The sequence below is a fragment of the Sorex fumeus genome, unplaced genomic scaffold (genome assembly GCF_029834395.1).
Source record: "Sorex fumeus unplaced genomic scaffold, SorFum_2.1 ptg000039l, whole genome shotgun sequence".
NCBI classification, from domain to species: domain Eukaryota; kingdom Metazoa; phylum Chordata; class Mammalia; order Eulipotyphla; family Soricidae; genus Sorex; species Sorex fumeus.
The window spans coordinates 7765306-7784987 of record NW_026606096.1 but is presented as its reverse complement, the minus strand read 5'-3'; the positions used below and the strand labels follow the sequence as shown (position 1 = coordinate 7784987).

At 47.6% G+C, this 19682-nt stretch overlaps 1 protein-coding gene across 2 annotated transcripts in view; it reads left to right on the top strand.

Moving 5' to 3' along the window:
* Nucleotides 1-843: 843 nt before the first annotated feature.
* The window catches only part of ENTPD4 (ectonucleoside triphosphate diphosphohydrolase 4), a 31640-nt gene continuing 12801 nt past the window's right edge, over nt 844-19682 (top strand). For both annotated transcript variants that reach the window (XM_056119111.1, XM_056119112.1), the window contains exons 1-6: nt 844-1024; nt 10475-10565; nt 10983-11180; nt 11710-11915; nt 16255-16405; nt 16924-17027. In XM_056119111.1, coding sequence (XP_055975086.1) covers nt 10558-10565; nt 10983-11180; nt 11710-11915; nt 16255-16405; nt 16924-17027 — 667 coding nt within the window. In that variant the 5' untranslated portion in view covers nt 844-1024; nt 10475-10557. The remainder of the gene's footprint in view (nt 1025-10474; nt 10566-10982; nt 11181-11709; nt 11916-16254; nt 16406-16923; nt 17028-19682) is intronic.

The window sequence follows — 19682 nt, the reverse complement described above, 5'->3', positions numbered from 1 at the left end:
GGTCCTCTCTCCCGCCCCTCTCATGTTAAGTTCTCAAGGGTTGTTTTCATGATCCTAAGGAGCACAAAGAAACGAGAAACTGCCCCTGCAGTTCTCCTCATATAAGCACTTTAATGTGACGCTGCCCTTCGGTTATAACAACCAGACGGCCCAGTACTGATCACTTCTGACACATCACTTTCACCGTTGTCATTTACAAGGCAAAGTGGCACCTAGTGGCGAGCTCAGAACTTTCACACGCAAACGTGCCCTGAAGGCACCGCCCCCAAGGCCTGAAGGCCCCGCCCCAAGGCACTGCCGTCTAAGCCCCGCCCCGAGCAGCTCGGCCCCGCCCCCTGTGGCCCCGCCCCCGAAGCCCCCGCCTTCTAAGCCCCCGCCCCGAGCCGCTCGGTCCCGCCCCGCTCCGGCCCCGCCCCCTCCAGCCTCGCCCCAGTGGGCCAGGGCCCGGCCGGGTCCCGCTTTCTCAGGCCCCGCCCCAAGCCCCTCCTGCCCCGTAACTACAGACCTTCAGGCCACGTCCCGGTCCAGCCCCGCCTTCTCAGCCCCGCCCCGAAAAGCTTCGGCCACGCCCACTCATCTTCCCCTCCACGCACTCTCAGGCCCCGCCCCGCCCCAGTGGCTCAGGTCCCTGCCGGGCCAGGCGCGGTCTCCTCAGCCCTGAGTCCCGAGACGCTCCAGCCCCGCCCACTTCCACTCAGACTCCGCCCCGGACCGCCCCGACCTGGCCCCGCCTTTTCAGACCCCGCCCCTCCCCGGCCCGGCCCACCCACTCCCACCCCTCAGGCCCCGCCCCGGGCCCTCAGGCCCCGCCCCTCTGTCATGCCCCGCCCCTGCGTGCGCGCTCCCGGCGCAGGCGGTGACGCGGCTCCCGCTGGGTCGCGGCGGCGCGGCTCCGGGGAAGGAGCGGAGCCCGCAGGAATCCGCTCTCACGCTCGGCCGCTGCGCGGTGGCCGGGATGCGCTCAGCTCGCGGCGTCTCGCTCCCAGGAGCCCGGGCCGCCGAATCGGGAGCCGCTGCAGAGCAGGTGAGGCCGTTGTTCCCGGGCTGGGCGGGCGACCGGAGCGACTGGCCGGACCTTGGCTCCGTGGGAGCGTGGCGAGCTGCGGGATGGCAAGGGCCGCGCCCGGGCCCCCGGTGCCCCCCGAGGGGTCCTCCCGCGCCCGCCCGTGTCCTCCCCTGCGCCCCGGACGCCCTCGCTGTCCCGGCCGCGAGGCCACATCCGGGCCCGCGGCGCCAGCCCCCGTGACCCGGGGTGGCAGGTGCTTGTCCCCGGCGTCTGGCCGGAGAATCCTGCTGTCGCGCGACCCGGTTCGGGTGTCCACGCTGCATTTGCCCTCCCGGTCGCGGAGCGTGGGCGACTTGTGTCCCCCCACACCGCTCGGGTGGCAGGGATGTCCCCACCGAGCACCCGGCGTGTCCCCCGTGCAGCCTTCTCGGGACGTTGCCACGGACCGCTTCGGTTTTGCGTGAATTATTACTTCCACGTTTTGGATTTCTCCTCGAAGTAATAGTAATAATGATAATAACAATAAAAGGAGCTGATTGCGTGTTAAAGCGATGTTTCTCAAACTCGAGCACTGCGTGGACCCCTTTTAAAGGGACAGCTCGCTTGTGTCCCAGCACCTGCAGCGGTCCTCACCCCAATCAGGACTGCAGAGCAATTTTCAGGGATTCTGAAGAGAGACGCTGTATAACTCAGGAGCTCCCGGGCTCGAAGGTAAACTAGAGATGCGGGACAATTCTAAATGAGACACGCACATCTCTAGTTTATCCTCACACTCCCGTCTGTACTGTGTTCTGTTTTGTGTAATGAAAACAATTGTCCAACCTTTGAGAGACCCAAAAGAATCCTATTTCTCGTTACCTTTAATATGATGCTACATTTGTCTTTGTATTTGACTTACTAACTTTATGAGCAGAATTATGAAGTGCAGTTCTTATTTCTGTAAGTAGCTTAGCCATTTCTGCATTCGCTTTTGCATTTATCACATGTACCATTGCATGTTAATCCGTGCTTCAGATTGGTCTATCCCCAGTAGGAATGCACCACTTCAGCACTTGTTAGTAGAGTCTAGAAAGAAGAAACCAACCTGAAAACTCATCTAGGACTTGCTTATTTCAAACAGTCTCAATTGAGAAGACTCAGAATTAAGTTTGAAATGTTAGAAAGTAGGGGCCAGAGAGATAATAGAGCTGGTAGTGCATTTGCTTTACATGCTGCTGGTCAGGGTTCGATCCCCACCATCTCATATGGTTCCCTGAGTACCATCAGGAGTGATTCTTGAGAGCTGCTGTGTGTGCCCCACCCTGAAAAAACAACAACAACAAAAAAAACCCAAAAAAACATTAGAAAGTATAACAGCTTCTATCTTCACAAAGAGAATCATTGTTGTACCTTGAAAATAGTGTTAGATTGAGAACAAGAAGTATTAGAAGGAAGTGACTTTAGTGAATGCCAAAGGCAAAAATGGGGGAAAAAAATCAAAACATAATGGGTGAGAGCAGAGACTCTGCTTGTTAGAGCAGAGAATTACCTGGGGCAGAGCAGAGAGCAGGTTGGGGAGATAAGATGGAACCTATTAGAGGAAAGTAGAGGGTTTTTTGGTTAGTTTTTCAGATTATTTTGGAATCCCACCCAACAATACTCAGGGGTGACTCTTATCTCTGCATTCATGAATTACTCCTGACAGTACTTGGGGAAACTTATAGGAAACCAGAGATCAAATCTGGGTCAGGTGCATGCAAGGCAAGCATCTTAACCTGCTGTGCTTGCTAGTTTTATGGAAGTTCCCAGTCCAGAGTGGTGTTCAGTGTTCACAGTGAGGGCTTGAGGAGGTCGGCTCACCGAGAGATCTGTGTGCAGGACCAAGAGATCTGTGACTGGAAGGTAATGCCTGCATGGTCATTTTATGAGTTTTTTGTTTTTATTTTATTTTATTTTACTTTTGCTTTTTGGGCCAACGATGCTTAGGGGATACTCCTGGCTCTGCACTAAGTAATCATTCCTGGCGGTGCTCAGGGAACCATATGGGATGCTGGGAATTGAACCTGGGTCAGCCACGTACAAAGCAGTCATTCTACCCGCTGTGCTATCGCTCCGGCCCCTGCATGATCATTTTAGATGCATGAAATATTCAGAGAAGAAATGACAGCACGTAATGACAGCACCTTCTTCTGTGTCAAGACAGAAGAAGACAGAACCAGAGTATAGAGCCCAGGGGGCCCAGTTATTGGTGGTACCCCTCTTAGACCTGGAGAATCTGGTGCTGTTCATTGGTGGTGGGAGTCACCTTAGATGTACTGAGTTGGCAGGAAAAGTGTCTGTTGTCTCAGGATCAGGACTGGAATCAGAAAGTCAGAGTGTCAAATTTACGTAACTAACGGGTGGTGCAGGGAAAGAGACCAGAAAACGGTCATGGATAGGGCATTTGCCTTGCATGCGGCCAACCCAGATTTGATTCCCAGCATTCTATATGGTCTCCTGAGCACTGTCAGGAGTAATTCCTGAGTGCAAAACCAGGAGTAACCCCTGTGCATCCCTGGGTGTGATCCAAAAAAGAAAAAAAAAAAAGGTCATTTAAAATGGAGACATGGGCCAGACAGACAGCATGTGGGGGGGGGGGGGGAGGGAGGGATGTGCTTTGCATGCAGGACACCCAGGTCCCATCCCTGGCACCACACAGTTCCCTGAGCAACTAAACAAGGCACTGCTGGGTGTGTGGCCTTATCCCTCCACCCCAGCCTCCCAAGAAAGTTTGATTAGGACTTCGCCTTCAAAATAAAACCAACACTTTAAAAAATAAGTATATACTGTGCCACAGAGATAGTACAGGAATAAGGCACTTGTCTTGCACACGGCTGACACCAGTTTGATCCCCAGTGCTAGTTAGGATCCCCTGAGTACTGCTAGGAATGGTCCCTGAGCACAGAGCCAGGAGTAAGCTCTGAGCACAGCTGGGTGTGATCCAAAATCTCCATACATAAAAGTATATAAAATATATGGTCTCTTCTACTTTATTATGCATAATTATTGTAATTTTATCTAGGGGAATTAGTGTGAATTGAGTATATTATTGAGTATATTATTAATAATTGGTAATACAAATAAGGGGAGGAGACGGGGGTGGTACAGAAAGGGTAGAGATGTTAATCTGACCATGGGAATGGCTAGAACTTTGGTGGGCACAGTGAGGTGTATCCATATATTAAGGCATGAAGCTGAACACCAAATTTATATAATGTAAGCCTGTGGCAAATCAATACAGTTTTCATTAGAAATCATCAATAAAAATATCTGTAAGAGCATACGGGTCATCAAGGCAGCGACATGCGTTCTTCTTAAAACAAGGGATGAATCGTGAACCCCTTTCCCCACAGCTGAGTTCACAAGGATCTGCTTCATTTTGGCCTCGGTCTTTCCACGAATAGTATACACCTTGGACATACAGTGGTTTCTCTTCCAGGCCATTGCAGTAAAGCAAATACAGCCACAGAATGAGTCACGATTTCTTTTTTGTTTACCAAGTGCAAGTAAGTTGTGCAATGGCTTTATGTCCGAAGCTGTTTTAGACATAAAATTCATGTGACAGACACAAGGTGAGCCTGCACTGGTTGGAGAAACGGCGCTGATGCTCAGGCTTCATGCAGGTGACCCTGCGGGCAAGTTTGCTTTTTAAAACACCTCCCTGTGGCCGGGAGAGGGAGTACCAGGGTATGGTCTCCCTCGGCCTACTGCGGTCACTCCTGAGCACAGAGCCAAGGATAACCCCTGAGTCCTTCCCCCAACAAACACAACCAGAACCACATGAACTGCGAAGCACAGTACAGCAAAGCACAATAAAACACAGCCTGCTTGCATTTCCTACAAAGCCTGCCTACGTGTTGTGGGGGCTCTTTTGATTTTTCAAAATACTCGCATTTCCGGGACTGGAGCGATAGCACAGTGGGTAGGGCTTTTGCCTTGCACGTGGCTGACCCGGGTTCGATTCCCAGCATCCCATTTGGTCCCCTGAGCACCGCCAGGAGTAGCTCCTGAGTGCCGAGCCAGGAGTAACCCCTGTGCATCGCCAGGTGTGACCCAAAAAGCAAAAAAAAAAAAAAAAAGAAAAGAAAAAGCCAAAAACAAAAAAAAAACAAACCCAAAATACTTGCATTTCTTAGATCCTTATTGAATTGTTTTGCTTGGGGGGCTGCCCCCAGCTGTGCTCAGAATTACTCCTGGCAGGTCTCCAGGAACCATATAGGGTGCCAGAGATAGAACCCAGGTCAGTCGGATACAAGGTAATATTCAGCCATAACCACTGTGCTATCCCTCCCACCCTCAGAGAATTCTTTTCTGAAGCATCATTTATGTCATCTTACCTTGTCTTTCTGAGCTCTTTCCCTTCCTGATACTAATTTGTCTTGTTATTTTGTTTGAATGGGATTAGAGAATTCTGTTTCAAGCAGTATTATTTTTTTTGGCTTTTTGGGTCACAGCTGGCGAGGCACAGGGGCTACTCCTGGCTCTGCACTCAGGAATTACTACTGGCGGTGCTCAGGGGACCATATGGGATGCTGGGGATCGAACCCGGGTCGGCCGCGAGCAAGGCAAATGCCCTACCCACTATACTATCGCTCCAGCCCCCAGAGCAGTATTTTTCACTTTGCAGCTGCAACTGTTTCCCTGGTCTTCTTTAGCCCTCCCAGTAAGAGCCTTACCAACAGCAGCGTTGGCATTTGTCAGGCTTCTCTCCGCTGACCATCAGTCAGCCTCGGCGCTGAATTATGAGCGCTAGTTTGCCTCCTTAAGCCCCGGTGCCACGCTTTGCATCAGTGAGGACAGCTGGCCTTTATGTTTTAAGGTCAAATTACATGGTTGTTAACTGCCGCTGGGTAATATTCAGCCATAGGCTTACCCGAAAAAGAAGCAACTACTTCTGCAATTTATAAATAATCCTGTTTCCTCACTTCCTTCAAACATAAATTTCGTCATTTAAAAAAAGGAGTTACCCATTTTTTTTAAGTCTTTGCATACAACATACACACACATTGACAGAGTCCTAAAACAAGCACCAGATCACAGCTTTCTGAGTGTGTCATGATTGTTCTGATCTTCCAGGATTTATTATCTTTTCTCCTCAGCTTTCCAGTCTCACCTCCAGGAATCTTCCTGCTAATGCCCCCTCATCGTGCTTGTCTCTGAACCTTAGGATTTAGCATTGCCTTTTTATTCTTGTGATGGTTTCTTTGGCCTTAGAACTTTCTCTGTCCCAAACTGCCAACAACCTTGAAATTTGGCACCAGTTTCATTTATATTAGTTTTGGGGCTACACCCAGCGGTGCTCAGGGCTTTGTTCCTGGCTCTGCACTCAACAGTCCCTCCTGATGGGCTCAGGGGACCAAATGGGATGCTGGCGATGGAACCTGGGTTGGCCGCATGCAAGGCCAACTTAATCAGCTGTACTATTTGCTCCAGCTTCTTATTCCTTCTGTGAACTACCTCTCACTTCATTGCACTCATCACAAAATCGTTAATTCATTAACTCAGTCTTCCTCCAGGGACCTGGAGGTTAAGCTGTTCAGTTCCCAGAGCCCCGCCAGGAGTAATCCCTGACTGCAGAGCCAGGAGAAAGCCCTGAGCCCCACTGAGTGTGACCCGGAAACCAAGGGGGAAAGGAGGAGGAGCTTTCTTTTTCTCTCATATAATTCTCTTGCTTTCTTAAACACTCAGACTGTACTGCCTTGTCAGAACTGACCGTGGCTTCTGTGCTTCCCTGCCCTGCCCTCTCCCACATTACAGATTCTTTAGAGCTGGGTCCCTGTGGGCTTCAGCTCTCAGCCAGCCTGGAAACAAAGAGTGATTGCACATTCTCGTGTGTGACCAGCCCTGGTCAGTGGGGGAACAGAAGAATAAGAAGTCTTACCAGTGAGGGCTCACCCTGCAGTGAGAAAGAGGACCCCGATAGAATTCTCAAAGCAGTACTGCTGTGAGGAGCAGAGATGGGAGTCAGAGGGGCGCCTCAGAGGATGAGCCTTCCTGACCTGTCATGTGGAACACAGAGATGCCAGCTGAGAGCAAGAGAGGGAGGGAGAGGTAGGAGGAAGAGAGGGAGGGAGGGGGAGAGGGAGGGAGGGGGAGAGGGAGGGAGAGAGAGAGTTGGAGAGAGGATGGAGAGAGATGGAGAGAGGATGGCGAGAGGACAGAGCAGGACTGCAGACAGGGATTCGTGCCATTTCCGAGGTCGCCGTAGTGTAGGCATATGCCTGCCCTGGGACTGACCACTGCGGACTAGGGCTGGACCTGTGTGTGACTATTGAGCACTTGAAATGTGCTTAATGCAACTAAGGATCTGAAGTGTGGATCATGAGTGCTGTAGGCACAGGTGGCAAGTGTCCATCATGGTGAAGTGTGCAGCTCGATTTTCAGGACTGTCTTGAAATTGTTGGGACATTTTTCTTGAGGGAATGGTAGGGGAATGAGTGACAGATGCTCAAGGGCAATAGAAATGAAGAATATGAGAATATGAGAAGAGTAATATAAATGGAGAGTATCAGTCGGAATGTTGCCACTTGGGGTGGGCGGTAGGATGGGGAGGGGAACACTGTGACAGTGGAAAGGGCAAGTGGTCACTCTGGAGGAAGGTGTTAGAAAACCAGATGAATAATGGCATCAAAACACAGTGCCTAAAAGGAAAAAAAAAAAAGGTGCCTGCCACAGAGGCTGGCTGCAGGTTGGAGGGAAACTGGAGACGTTGGTGGAGGGAAGAGGACTTGGTGTTAGCAATGTTTTATGCGTGAAGTATATTGGCGTTCGAACATTATATGCCGGAAAATCAATCACGATTACCTTTGTAAACCACGGTAGCACTGTAGCACTGTCCTCCCATTGTTCATTGATTTGCTCAAGCAGGCACCAGTAACGTCTCCATTGTGAGACTTGTTGTTACTGTTTTGGGCATTTGGCATATTTGCCGTGCAGGTGGAATACTCTCAGTAGCTTGCTGGGCTTTCTGAGAGGGGTGGAGGAATTGAGCCCCAGTCTGCCGCATGCAAGGCAAATGCCTTACCTGCTATGCTATCGCTCCGGCCTAAACCACGGTACCTCAAAAAAAATTAAATATATATATATTTAAAAATTAAACAGAAAAGGGTAATAGGATCTGGACATGAGCTGGATGCCATGTACATGGTGCACATGAGGAATCAGCCTCAGGATGCCGTAGAGGCTCTGGGCTGAGTCTGCAGTAGGACACGAGATTCGGCTGTTCTTCTGATAGACCAGGCAGACACGTGTGGATAGTGATAGGCAAGGCATAGATTTCAGTGGCTGGGAATGTGTGCCTGATCCAATCCTCCATCCCGCACGACCTCCTGAGCACCGCCAGACAAGCACTGGTGGTCCCCGAGCCCACCCCACCCCCAGCACAACAGTTAGGAAATGCAGGAGAGATGCTGGAGACAAATGAAGGTGAGAGAAACAGAATCTCAAAAGTCGAGTGTGGAAGATGAAGGGCTGGGAAGGTGGAGGTAACTCAGCTTTGAGATTGGGACTCCAGGGGCGAGCAGGGTAGCAGGGAAGAGGGTGAGGGTGCGATGTGAGTTCAGTGTGTGAGAAAGTTTCCCATGGGCCCCTGCGGCTTTCAGATGGGGATACTGTTCAGGGGTGACAGACAGGCATGTGTAGCCCAGGAAGAACCTGGGGTGGAGAAAGAAATGGTTGTGTTATCTGACCGTCAAAGCAGGAAGTGAGCTTGGCCAGGAAGAGGAGAGAGGAGAGTGGCGTGACAGGGAATGAGACTTGAAGGACCCTGAGGAATTGTTCAAGTGCTGAGCAGCAGGCTGGGGAAGCCAGCTGGCCGGGAAAATAGTCCGAGCCAAGGCGGCTGTCGCAGTTCCTCCAGACCTGCAGCTGGAGAGACCCCCTGCCTGGCGGCCCTGTTTTCTTTGCAGTTTGAGGTTTGGAACTGGAAGGAATAACCGTCTGCCAAGTCTTGAATCAATGTCATGGAGAGGTTCTTAGAAACCTGTTTATGAAATACAACATCAAAACAGCATAGTTTACAATTGAGGTGGAAAAAACTTGAGTTCCTGCAACATATTTCTGGTCATAAGAACTCATTGGACTTCGAAATAAAAATCCAAGTGGCTCCTAATATTAAATATGGGCTGGAGAGGTACTTCAGGGGTTAAGGCGCTTGCCTCGCAAGTCACCATCCCTCCATCCCAACCCCGGCACTAAATGGCTTCCCGAGCACTGCCAGGTGCAGCCCTGGTGGTACCCAATGCTGATCCCAGGCTGTGGGGTCTGAACTGCACTGTATCCTGGGGCTCTGCATGGAACTGCAGGCCTGCTTGGCTGCAAATCATCAGCCAGGAGGGGCCCCAGTACTCTTGAGCTGTGCTTGGGAGACAGCTGCTCCCACCCCAAATTGACAGGTTTGGTTTCTTTTTTTTTGGGGGGGGGGAGGGGACCAAAGAGATAACTCAATAGGCTGAGTGCCTAATATGGTATGCCCAGGTTTGATTCCCCAGTACTCTTTGGTCCCCTGAGTACCCCCAAAAGGGAATAACCTCCGATCAGTGCCCAAAAAGCAAAATTAAAATAAACCTTGATTTGTGTTCATTTATTTCTTGACCCATATACTCCAGTCTGGAATTAGAAATGGCTCGGCCTGTCCCGTATCTCTGTGTGGAGGTGAAACCCCAACCCCCGCCCCACCCTACCTTGGGTTAAGAACCCACTTACACACACACACACACACACACACACACACACACCTCCCTTGACATTGGGGCTATTGAGATGCCAGTGAACCTCACCGCACAGCTCTGTGATGTTTTCTGGAGAAGATCCCCAAAGACGGGGCAGAATGTGCGGTCTCCACATAGATGCCCTGGCCAGGAATCCCGGTGATGTTTCTCATCAGCATTGCAATGAAATGATGTTGAATGAAACAACATTATGTGATGAGCAGTGGTGATAGCATGGAGGAACATGGTTTGTTGCATGATATTTCCTACACCAAGGAGATGTGATTGTTGAAAGGACGTGTCAGACTCCCATTGCTCGTCTTTCCACCTCTCTGCCCCCACCACAAGCCTTTTAAGGACATGTACAAATCACTTATGATCTGTTTGGTAGTCTGATTTTTTTTTTTGGTAGTCTTGATAAAAAAATAAGCCATGGATCTGCCTTTCAGTTAAGAGCCTAACCAGTACACCAAGGTGCTGTTCTCATCTCTCTTGGGGTTAGGCCAGTATCTCTGGGAGAATGAAATTCACTTAGATGTTACATATAAATCTGATGTTACATATAAACCTGATGTTACATATAAACCTGATGTTACATAAACCTGATGTTACATATGACCTGCTTCAGTGCTAAGATGACGCACCAAGGTTTTGCCCAGTGGGATTTAAGCAGGCATTTGAAGAGGAATATATGTGTTTTCGTGGACTGTGACATCTCTGATTTGTCTCACTCCCGGGCCAGGAGGGCTCCCGCAGCCTGCTTCTGTAATGGTGCGTGAGGACCGCGGGAGGTCCAGGACGCTGCCTGACCGCTGAGCCGGCACAATGGGGAGGTGAGTGCCGGGGCCTCATGACTCGTCCAGTGAAACCCGGGTTTTGGGGTGCCACGGAAACGCATGTTGAGTGGGAAAGGTCTGAAATCACACATGAAACGTGTTGGCAGTCGTGTCCTACTATTCTGCTCAGTTTGGCTTTTTTTTTTCTTCCGGATTCATGGGCACTCCTGCCACCGAATGAAAGTGCATCATGCCAGGTGAACCCCGCAAGGGTAAATGTGGTTTCCTGTGCAGTATTAAGTACAAGACTGTGTTCAATTGTGGAAGAGACTAGGATACAGATCCTTATTAATGGGTTCCCCAAGCTGAATATTTTCTGAATGGACTGTTTGGGGGAGGTGTGTGTCGGGGGGCGGGGGAGTGGTGCTCTTTGGAATAGATGGCCTGAAACTCTGTTTTTTGTTTTTATTTCAGGATCGGCATCTCCTGTCTTTTTCCTGCTTCCTGGCACTTTAGCATCTCTCCAGTGGGGTGTCCCCGGATTCTGAATATCAACTTACGCCAGATCATTGTTCTTAGCATTGTGGCAGCTGCTGCTTCCCTTCTATACTTCTCGGTTGTCATAATCCGAAATAAGTATGGGCGGCTCTCGAGGGACAAGAAATTTCAAAGGTAAGAGAAAGGAGCATTTCTTTTCTAAGTGGGATACCAACCTCGCCTGTTCTGGCTTGGAAGCCTTTGGGGATTAGTTGGGTTTAAGGAGCACCTGGCTGCAGGAGCCAGGTTCTGAGCTGCAAGCATCCTGGCATGAAAAATTAGGCTCTGCAGCTGGTTCATCACTAACCACCACATCATAAGCGGCCCCGGAGTCATTATTCAAACATAAGCTCCTCGTGATACCTTTTAAGCTGATTTTGTTTTGGTTAATGTTCATCACTTGGCAACGGAGCTTCGCTTTTCAGAACTTGTCTGAACTTCTTGAAATGAATAAATGAGTGCCTATCTGATTTAGATTGTCTTTATCACTGATGCTGATCTTCTTTTGACTCTTGAACCATGTGGCAGTTGTATATATGATCAAGTAGTAGAATTCTGCGGCTTGGAAGTCACGTGGTATTTACTTATTGTATTGTCTCCAATATGTCTAAGATGATATACTGTGTGTAAGTGGGGAAAAAAAAAGTGTGTTTTTCTAAACAAGGTACTTGGCACGAGTCACTGACATTGAAGCCACAGACATCAGTAACCCCAACATGAACTACGGGATCGTGGTGGACTGTGGGAGCAGTGGGTCTCGGATCTTTGTCTACTGCTGGCCAAGGCACAATGGCAACCCTCACGATCTCCTGGACATCAGACAGATGCGGGATAAGAACCGGAAGCCCGTGGTTATGAAAATAAAACCTGGTAAGTAAAGGGCAGTTGTCTGAGTGATGTTTCAGTTCTGCCCTTGCTTCTCTGTTGTTGTTCAGACCTTTCTTTTCCTGTCCCGTCAGCCACACCACCCTGATTCACAGCTCACTGCAGTGAATGTTTCACTTTCTCTTCCCTTTTCCTCTCCGTCTTGCATAAGTCGGCCAGCATCTTTGTAGACGGTCCAGACCCACATCTTTCTGGCTCCCGCGGCATTTATCAGAGCACCTTGTTCAACACGTCTGCTCATGTTTGCTAGTCAATATTAATCATGGAAAATCTTTTCCTGATGAGTGGCCATTGGTCTCTGTCCTTGATGGCAAGATATGTCCCACCACTTGAGGAAATCTATATTCTGATACAGTAAAATATACTTTTAGCCACTAGAAAATTTGAAGTGGAAATGAAGAGGAAAGTCCAAATGAAGAGGAAAATTTAAACTCTGAAAATGATTATAGTCGAGAGAGAAAAAGGAGAAAGGCGTCTTTTTGGTGGCAGGATTGCAACTTTGGTGGTGCAGGTGGGGAGAATCATACACATAAAGAGGTGTGAAACTACACCATTGAAATTTCAAGGGCAAGAGAGATAACATAGTATAGTGGGTAGGGCGCTCACCTCGAACATGGTTGACCTGAGTTCCATCCCCAGCACCCCATATGGTCTCCCAAGCCCCACCAGGAGTAAGCCCTGAGCACAACCAGGTGTGACCCCCCAAAAAAACCAAAATATAATAATTTCCATAATAGTATAAACCAGTAAGAAATGGATAAAAAGATATAAATCTCAAAAAATGTATGCCCAAGTATATTTCTAATCATTTAGTTTATTTAATAAGTGATCATGAAATTATAACTGGTATCTTTATGTCCAACTTGTAAAATATATTAGGACATCTAAGTTAATGTGTTGTTATTTAAATCAGTGTTTTTCAACTTTTATCTGCATTGATATTTCCATGGACATGTAAGGAAAGTTTAGAAATATCTTGAAATCAACATTTTACATCTTTTTTTTTCCCTCCTTACATTTTTGCGGGTCCTGATTTGGGATTTGAAACCATTCCCTGCAGTGCTTAAAGGGGGATCTCGTGGTACTCAGAGGATCTTGTGGTGCTGGGAATTGAACCTGGTCTCCTGCATGCAAAGCCTGTGTTCATACCACTGAGCTCTCTCTCCGGCTCCTGATGATCTATGTAAAAGGGGACCATGAGGGCCTGGGACATGGCTCCAAGGGATGGAACACATGCCTCGAATCACAAGACCCTGAGTGGGATCCCCGGCCCTATATCACCCACACCACCACTAATGACACTGCTGGGTACAGCCCTAGGGAGCCCTGAGCCCCTGAAGAGCTTCCTGGGAATGCTGAAAAATTTAAAAGTGTGTGTCCAAAGAGAGAGTACAGCGGGTAGGCCACTTGTCCTTCACCCAGCCAACGTAGGTTCAATTCCTGGTACTACTTGTAGTCTTCCAGGCTCTTTTAGGAGTAATTATTGAGCCCAGAACCAGGAGTAAGGCCTGAGAACTGCAGGATATGGTCCCCTCCCCACCAAACATCAAAATTCAAAAATAAAAGAATATTCAGTTTTAACACAATGAAATACTTGTCCTCAGAGAAAGGTTCTGAATCACAGTAGAACTGAGAACCTCTGAGTTCTGCACATTTTTGATTGAACAATTCAGGGCCCACTTCATGCAATCTCAGCAGGATGATTCTTCTTTTTCTTTGTTTTGTTTTTATTTTCGTTTTTGTTTTGTTTTGGGGTCACCGTAGATGGTGCTCGGGAGTTACTCCTGGTTCTGCACTCAGGAATCACACTCCTAGTGGTGTTTGGGGAACCATATGGAGTGCTGGGGATTGAACCCATGTCAACTTGCAAGGCAAGCACCCTTCCCACTTCACTCCAGACCGTTTTATCTTACTATTATTTGGGCAGCTGGGTACCAGCATATTACTCAGAAAATTCGAAGGCTTTACTAATTTTTTAGTTTAAATGGAGGAAATTTAGTCTGAATTTCCTTATGTAAGTATTCATTTGATAAGTATATTTTCATTAATGTATATTGTTTACTCTTAAGTAATTTTTTCTTTACTCTTAATGATTTTTACTTTAAAGTTTTTATTTTTCCTACCCCTTAAATTTTTATTTTTACCTAATAGCGAAGTATTTCCAGGTAAAGTAATACACATCCAGATAAAGTGATATTTATCAAATGAAACATTGTACCCAAAAACTAAAATCACAAAACTGTATTAGTATTTGCATTTCATCTAGCTTCACATACCAGTTCCCACCAGGATCAAGCTATTCTCATGGAATAAGCTGAAAACTTGGGTGCCTTGGAGCTGTTCTTGGAGAAGGAAGAGAGCGGTATAACATCATCCCATGGTGTATACCAGAATCTCATTAAAACCAGACTGAACCAGCTGCTTTCTGATGCAATACTACCTTTTGAAAGCCAAATCAAGTTGTCTTTTTATAATTTTGAATAACATTATAGCAAAGCTCTGAAAGCTTCTTAATAGATTCTCACTAGTTTGGAACTGGGTGTCTCTTGGAATAGCATAGTATGTAGAATTTTAAAATGTGCATTGAGCCTCACGAGATAGTATGGCTGGTAGGGCATTTGCCTTGCACACGGCCAACCCAGGTTTGAACCCCAGTACCCCATAATGGTCCCTCAAGCTTGCCAGTAGTGATCCTTGAGCTCAGAGCCAGGAGTAAGACCTGAGCATGCCTTTGTGTTCCCCCCTCAAACAAAACAAAACAAAAAGATGTGAATTACCCAATTCTTTTGACAAAGTACTTCACTTTCAGAGTCCGCAATTTCCTAATCTGAAAGATGAGTAAATTTTGGACTTGTAAAATCTCCCTCATCTTTAATACCAGGGGAATTCTAACGGCTGGAAAATATCCATGTGCTTATATGCTAACTTAAAAAAATATTTGCTGAGCACCTACTATTTGTAAGGCACTGTGTAATTTGGACAAGACACAGCTTGTAATCTTGAGAAACTTCCCGTTGTGATGAGACAGGCAGGTACATGGATTATTTCCATGTGGTGGGATGACATAGCTGGAGGTGGGCGTGGGCAGGGACCCTCATCTTCAGGGTCCCACCGGGGAGAAGTGCCTGGAGGAAGTGAGACAGGCTGAGCCAGGCTCAGAGGGTGGAGAAGGAAATCAGAGGTAGAGAAAGGCTCTTCCAGTGACGGTGCAGGGAACTGAAGCCCAGTGTGATGCATTCTAGAAATTTCTTTCAGTATAACCGACACAGAGTGGACAGAATATGAAGAGAGAGAAAAGGTGGATGAGCACACAGGGAAGGGCGGGTTATTCTAAAGCAGAGCGTAATCGGGAGGACAGTAAGGAGGCACAAAAAAGTAATTCAGGAAGGGCCATTCCGGGAAATAGCTGAGGGTTGCCAGGACTAGCAGGCAGGGCATGTTGCAGCCAGCAGGCAGAGGAGATTGTGTCCATATGAGCTGAGGAGAAGCGGAAGACTGTGAAACCCAGATGCAGTTGGGGTGGGAGAGCAGTGAGCCCCGGGGTGGCCAGTGAAGGCAAGTAGGTCGCACTTAGGTGGGTAACAAGAAGGGAGGCCAGGCCCTACTACAAACTGATTGAATGGTTTCGCACATGCTGAGCTTGGGATGCCGTGAGGCCTGGAACTGGGCCATGTCCAGTGGACAGTGATAACTGATTAGCAGGTCGGGGAAGAGGTCCAGGCGGTGGGATTTGGAGGTCTGGGACAGCAGTCCCGGCTAGTGTGTGAGCTTGCAGAGGGGAATGTGAGCATGGGTTCCCCACGGCTGGGATGAGCTTGTGTGCTGATGTCTCAAATGCCTGATACCTGGTAGATGCCTGGGTAGGCCTGGGGTTTGGAGGCCTGGGAAGAAGAGAGCACAGGACTGAATAGCTCATGGCCTCCTCATGTTTAGGAAGAGGGACTGACTTGGTAGGAGTTAGCAGAGGGACAAAGGAAGAGAAGGAGAGCATGCTGTGTGGCTTGAGCTGTTTCTGACTAGACAACTAGAAAAGGCACATATGGTGGGAGCTAAAATATCTGCGTTGGGGTCGGAGCAAAAGTACTATGGGTAGAGCGTTTGCCTTGCACGCAGCCAACCCGGGTTTGATCCCTGGCATCCCATATGGTCCCCTGAGCACCCTAAGGAGTAATTCCTGAGTGCAGAGTCAGGAGTAACCCGTGAACATCGACGAGTGTGACCCAAAAAGCCAATAAATAAATAAATAGATAGATAGAATCTTTAAAAAAAATAATATGTCACATAAAATATCTGCATCATGGAAGCATCCTGTTTCCTTCCCTAGGCATTTCGGAATTTGCTACCTCTCCGGAGAAAGTCAGCGACTACATTTCTCCGCTCTTGAACTTTGCTGCACAGCATGTGCCGAGGGCCAAGCACAAAGAGACCCCGCTGTATATCCTCTGCACCGCCGGGATGAGGATCCTTCCCGAAAGGTGACCCTCGCCAGAGCCCCCCCAAACCCATTCTAATCTGTTTACTGATGACTTCAAATGCTGAACTATAAAAGTTATCTTTTTTTTTTAAATGTCTTTTGTTCTATTAGGTTAAAGAATGCTTGTGACTTTCTATCTCAGCATCATATAATTCACACAACTGAAAGTTTCTTTTAAAATAGCCTCTCTTGGGGCTGGAGATATAGTACAGCAGGGAGGGTGTTTGCCTTGCACGCGGCCAACCCGGGTTCAATCCCCAGCATCCCATATGATCCCCCAAGCACTGTCAGGAGTAATTCCTGAGTGCAGAGTCAGGAGTAACTCTGAGCACCACCAGTGTGACCGAAAAAGCAAAACAAATAATAAAATAAAATAGCCTGTCTTGAATGAGGTGCTTTAGCTTTAAAATGGATGGTTTCACATAGGCGGTACTGTAGTCATCTCTGTTGTTTTCCTTTCAAAAACAGAGAATGTCAAGATACACCATATTGATGTGCAAATGTCTGGTTGTCTTGCAGTCAGCAGAAAGCCATCCTGGAGGACCTCCTGACCGACATCCCCCTGCACTTTGACTTCCTCTTTTCCGACTCTCATGCAGAAGTGATTTCAGGGAAACAAGAAGGTTAGTGAAATCCAAGCAGCTATTCCTTTATATCCTCACCATTTTGCCCGAAGTATGCATTGATAGAGTCCTCTTAACATCTTAAAATCTGGTCAACCATAGCCTTGAAATGTAACTTTTCAGTTGTAAGATTAGTATCTTATCTGATTAATCTTTAATATTCAAACATTAAGCCATTAAGAAACAATTTACTATTAGAAAACATATTGTCAATTCATTTTGATAGAATCTGTGTCCTAAGAGATGCAGCTTTCTAGAATTGTGGTAATTACTGAACTATTAGGATTTTCTATTTGCTAGAAAGGGAGAATTCTTCTTGACTTTGATACATTAAGAAAATATTAACTCTGCACTCAGAGAGAAAGTGCAGGGTTTAAGGTGCTTGCCTTGATGTGAATGACTTCAGTTTAATCCCTGGAACTGCAAATGCTCCCAAGCACTGCCAGGAGTGATCCCTGAGCACAGAGCCATGAGTAACCCCTCAACACCACTGAGTGTGTGGCCCAAAGAACAAACAAAAATCAAAACGCTAGCTCTGGCTTTAGAAAAGTGATTCTACTTGAGAGAGGGAATTGGCAAGCCAATAAAATTATTTGGGGAATAGCTTGATATAAATGGGAACCAGAAAGCATTTATTTCAAAATCCTTTTAGCAGATACGTCCTCTGTGAAAGACACTATAGAGAATACACAATTGGGTAAGATTCCGTTTGCTAGTGAGTTGCTAAAAATTAGGGAAGACAAAGTCACCACCATCCGGTTAAAAAAATTTGACTCCAGCTGGCATCACCCTATTTAAAATTTTAGAACTCCTAGAGCACACGACCACTGATGTACCAGGAATAGCAGACCACATTGGATGGGGTTTAAAGTAGAAGGCGACTGATCTCAAGATATATACTCTCTCTCTCTCTCTCTCTCTCTCTCTCTCTCTCTCTCTCGCTCTCTCACACACACACACACACACATATTTGCACACAAGACTCGGCCTGTAACAGCATGTTAGAAATCTCTTATACAGGGCTTAATGGCTCCAGGATGAGATACAGCAGTCTTTACACGCTTTATTTCTAAGGACACTTTTTCCCCCCATTTTTAGCAGATTATTCATAACAAGCAATATAAAACAAATTACTTAGGGCCCACTATTGGGGCAGGCTTGGGTGGCGGTTAGGAAAATTCAAAATAGTGGTGGTGGGAAGGTGTAATTGTGGTGGGATTGGTGTTGGAATATTGAATGTAATACATAATTGTGGACAACTTTATAAAAAAAAAATTAAAACACAAAGATATGCAAACAGTACCAAAAAAAAAAGTAGGGGAAAATAAAATAAATGAACGAGGGAAGGGCCGGGGGATGGCTCTGAGGCTTCAGTAAAGCACTAGCTTTGCCTTGCAAGCATGAGGCTGGCCCTGTGTCTAGCCCTCATGCTCCTTGGTAGGTCCTGGGGGCTCTGCTGTTTGGGGACACCCCTGTCCCCAGCCACAGCCAGCTCCATCCCACCACAGCCGGGTGTGAGCAACTAAACTACAGGGTGCGGCCCCGAGGCCAGCAGCACCCCAAGCACCTGTGGGAGAGCACAGGACTTCTACTGAACCCAACGGCCAGAATGAGAGCAAGCACTGAAGCTGAGCACAGCCCTGGGAGCACTGTATGAGCACTGCAGCTGAGCACAGCCCTAGGAGCACAGTGAGAGCACCACCTCTAAGTGTGTGTGCACACACCTCAGTCTCACACAACAATGACAAAGGGAATGGAAGGAGGGAGAATGAAAATTGATTAAAGCAAATGTTAGGAGGCCAGCAAGATGGTACAGGAGTGAAGGAACTTATTCGAATATGGGCAGCCCCAGTTCCATCGGGCACCATATATGGTCCCTTGAGCACTACCCAGGAGGGATCCCTGAGCACTGCCAGGAGTAAACTCTGAGTACTGCTGGGTGTCACCAAAAACAAATTAACAAACAAAAAGACCAACAACAAATAAATACAACGACTCCACTTACACCTGTTCTTTTTTTGTTGCCCTGTACTTCTAAAGTACCTGTGAGCCAGCCAGGTAGTTTGCCAACATTTGCTCAGAAAGCCCCAAAACTTCAGTTGGGTTACAACACAGCAGAGAAATACAGTTGCTACAAGAATAAAATGTTTAACTCAAGGACAGGTATCAACACACTTTGAAAGGATGTATTATGTACAGGAGAACACAATGCCTGTAATTTTGGCATGGCCCTTTTGAAAAAAACCTTGAATCATCAGGCTATGGGATTGATTTTCGTTCTGTAGTAGAGGATGGCGGAGCAGAGAGGAAAGCCCAGCACAGTTGACCAGAAAGCCTCACAGCCAGAGCTGGAGCGATAGCATAATGGGTAGGGTGTTTGCCTTGCACACGGCTGACGCGGGTTCAATTCCCAGCATCCCATATGGTCCCCCGAGCACCACCAGATGTAATTCCTGAGTGAAAAGCCAGGTGTAACCACTGTGCATCGCTGAGTGTGACCCAAAAGGCCAAAAAAAAAAAAAAAAAGGCCTCACAGCCTTGGTCTGGTCGACAGCTTTCATAGAGGTGGTAATGAAGTAGGTGCAAGTCAGGAGCCTGGGACACTATGAAGAGGATCCAACTCGGCACCTACATGAAAGTAAAGGAAAGAATCAG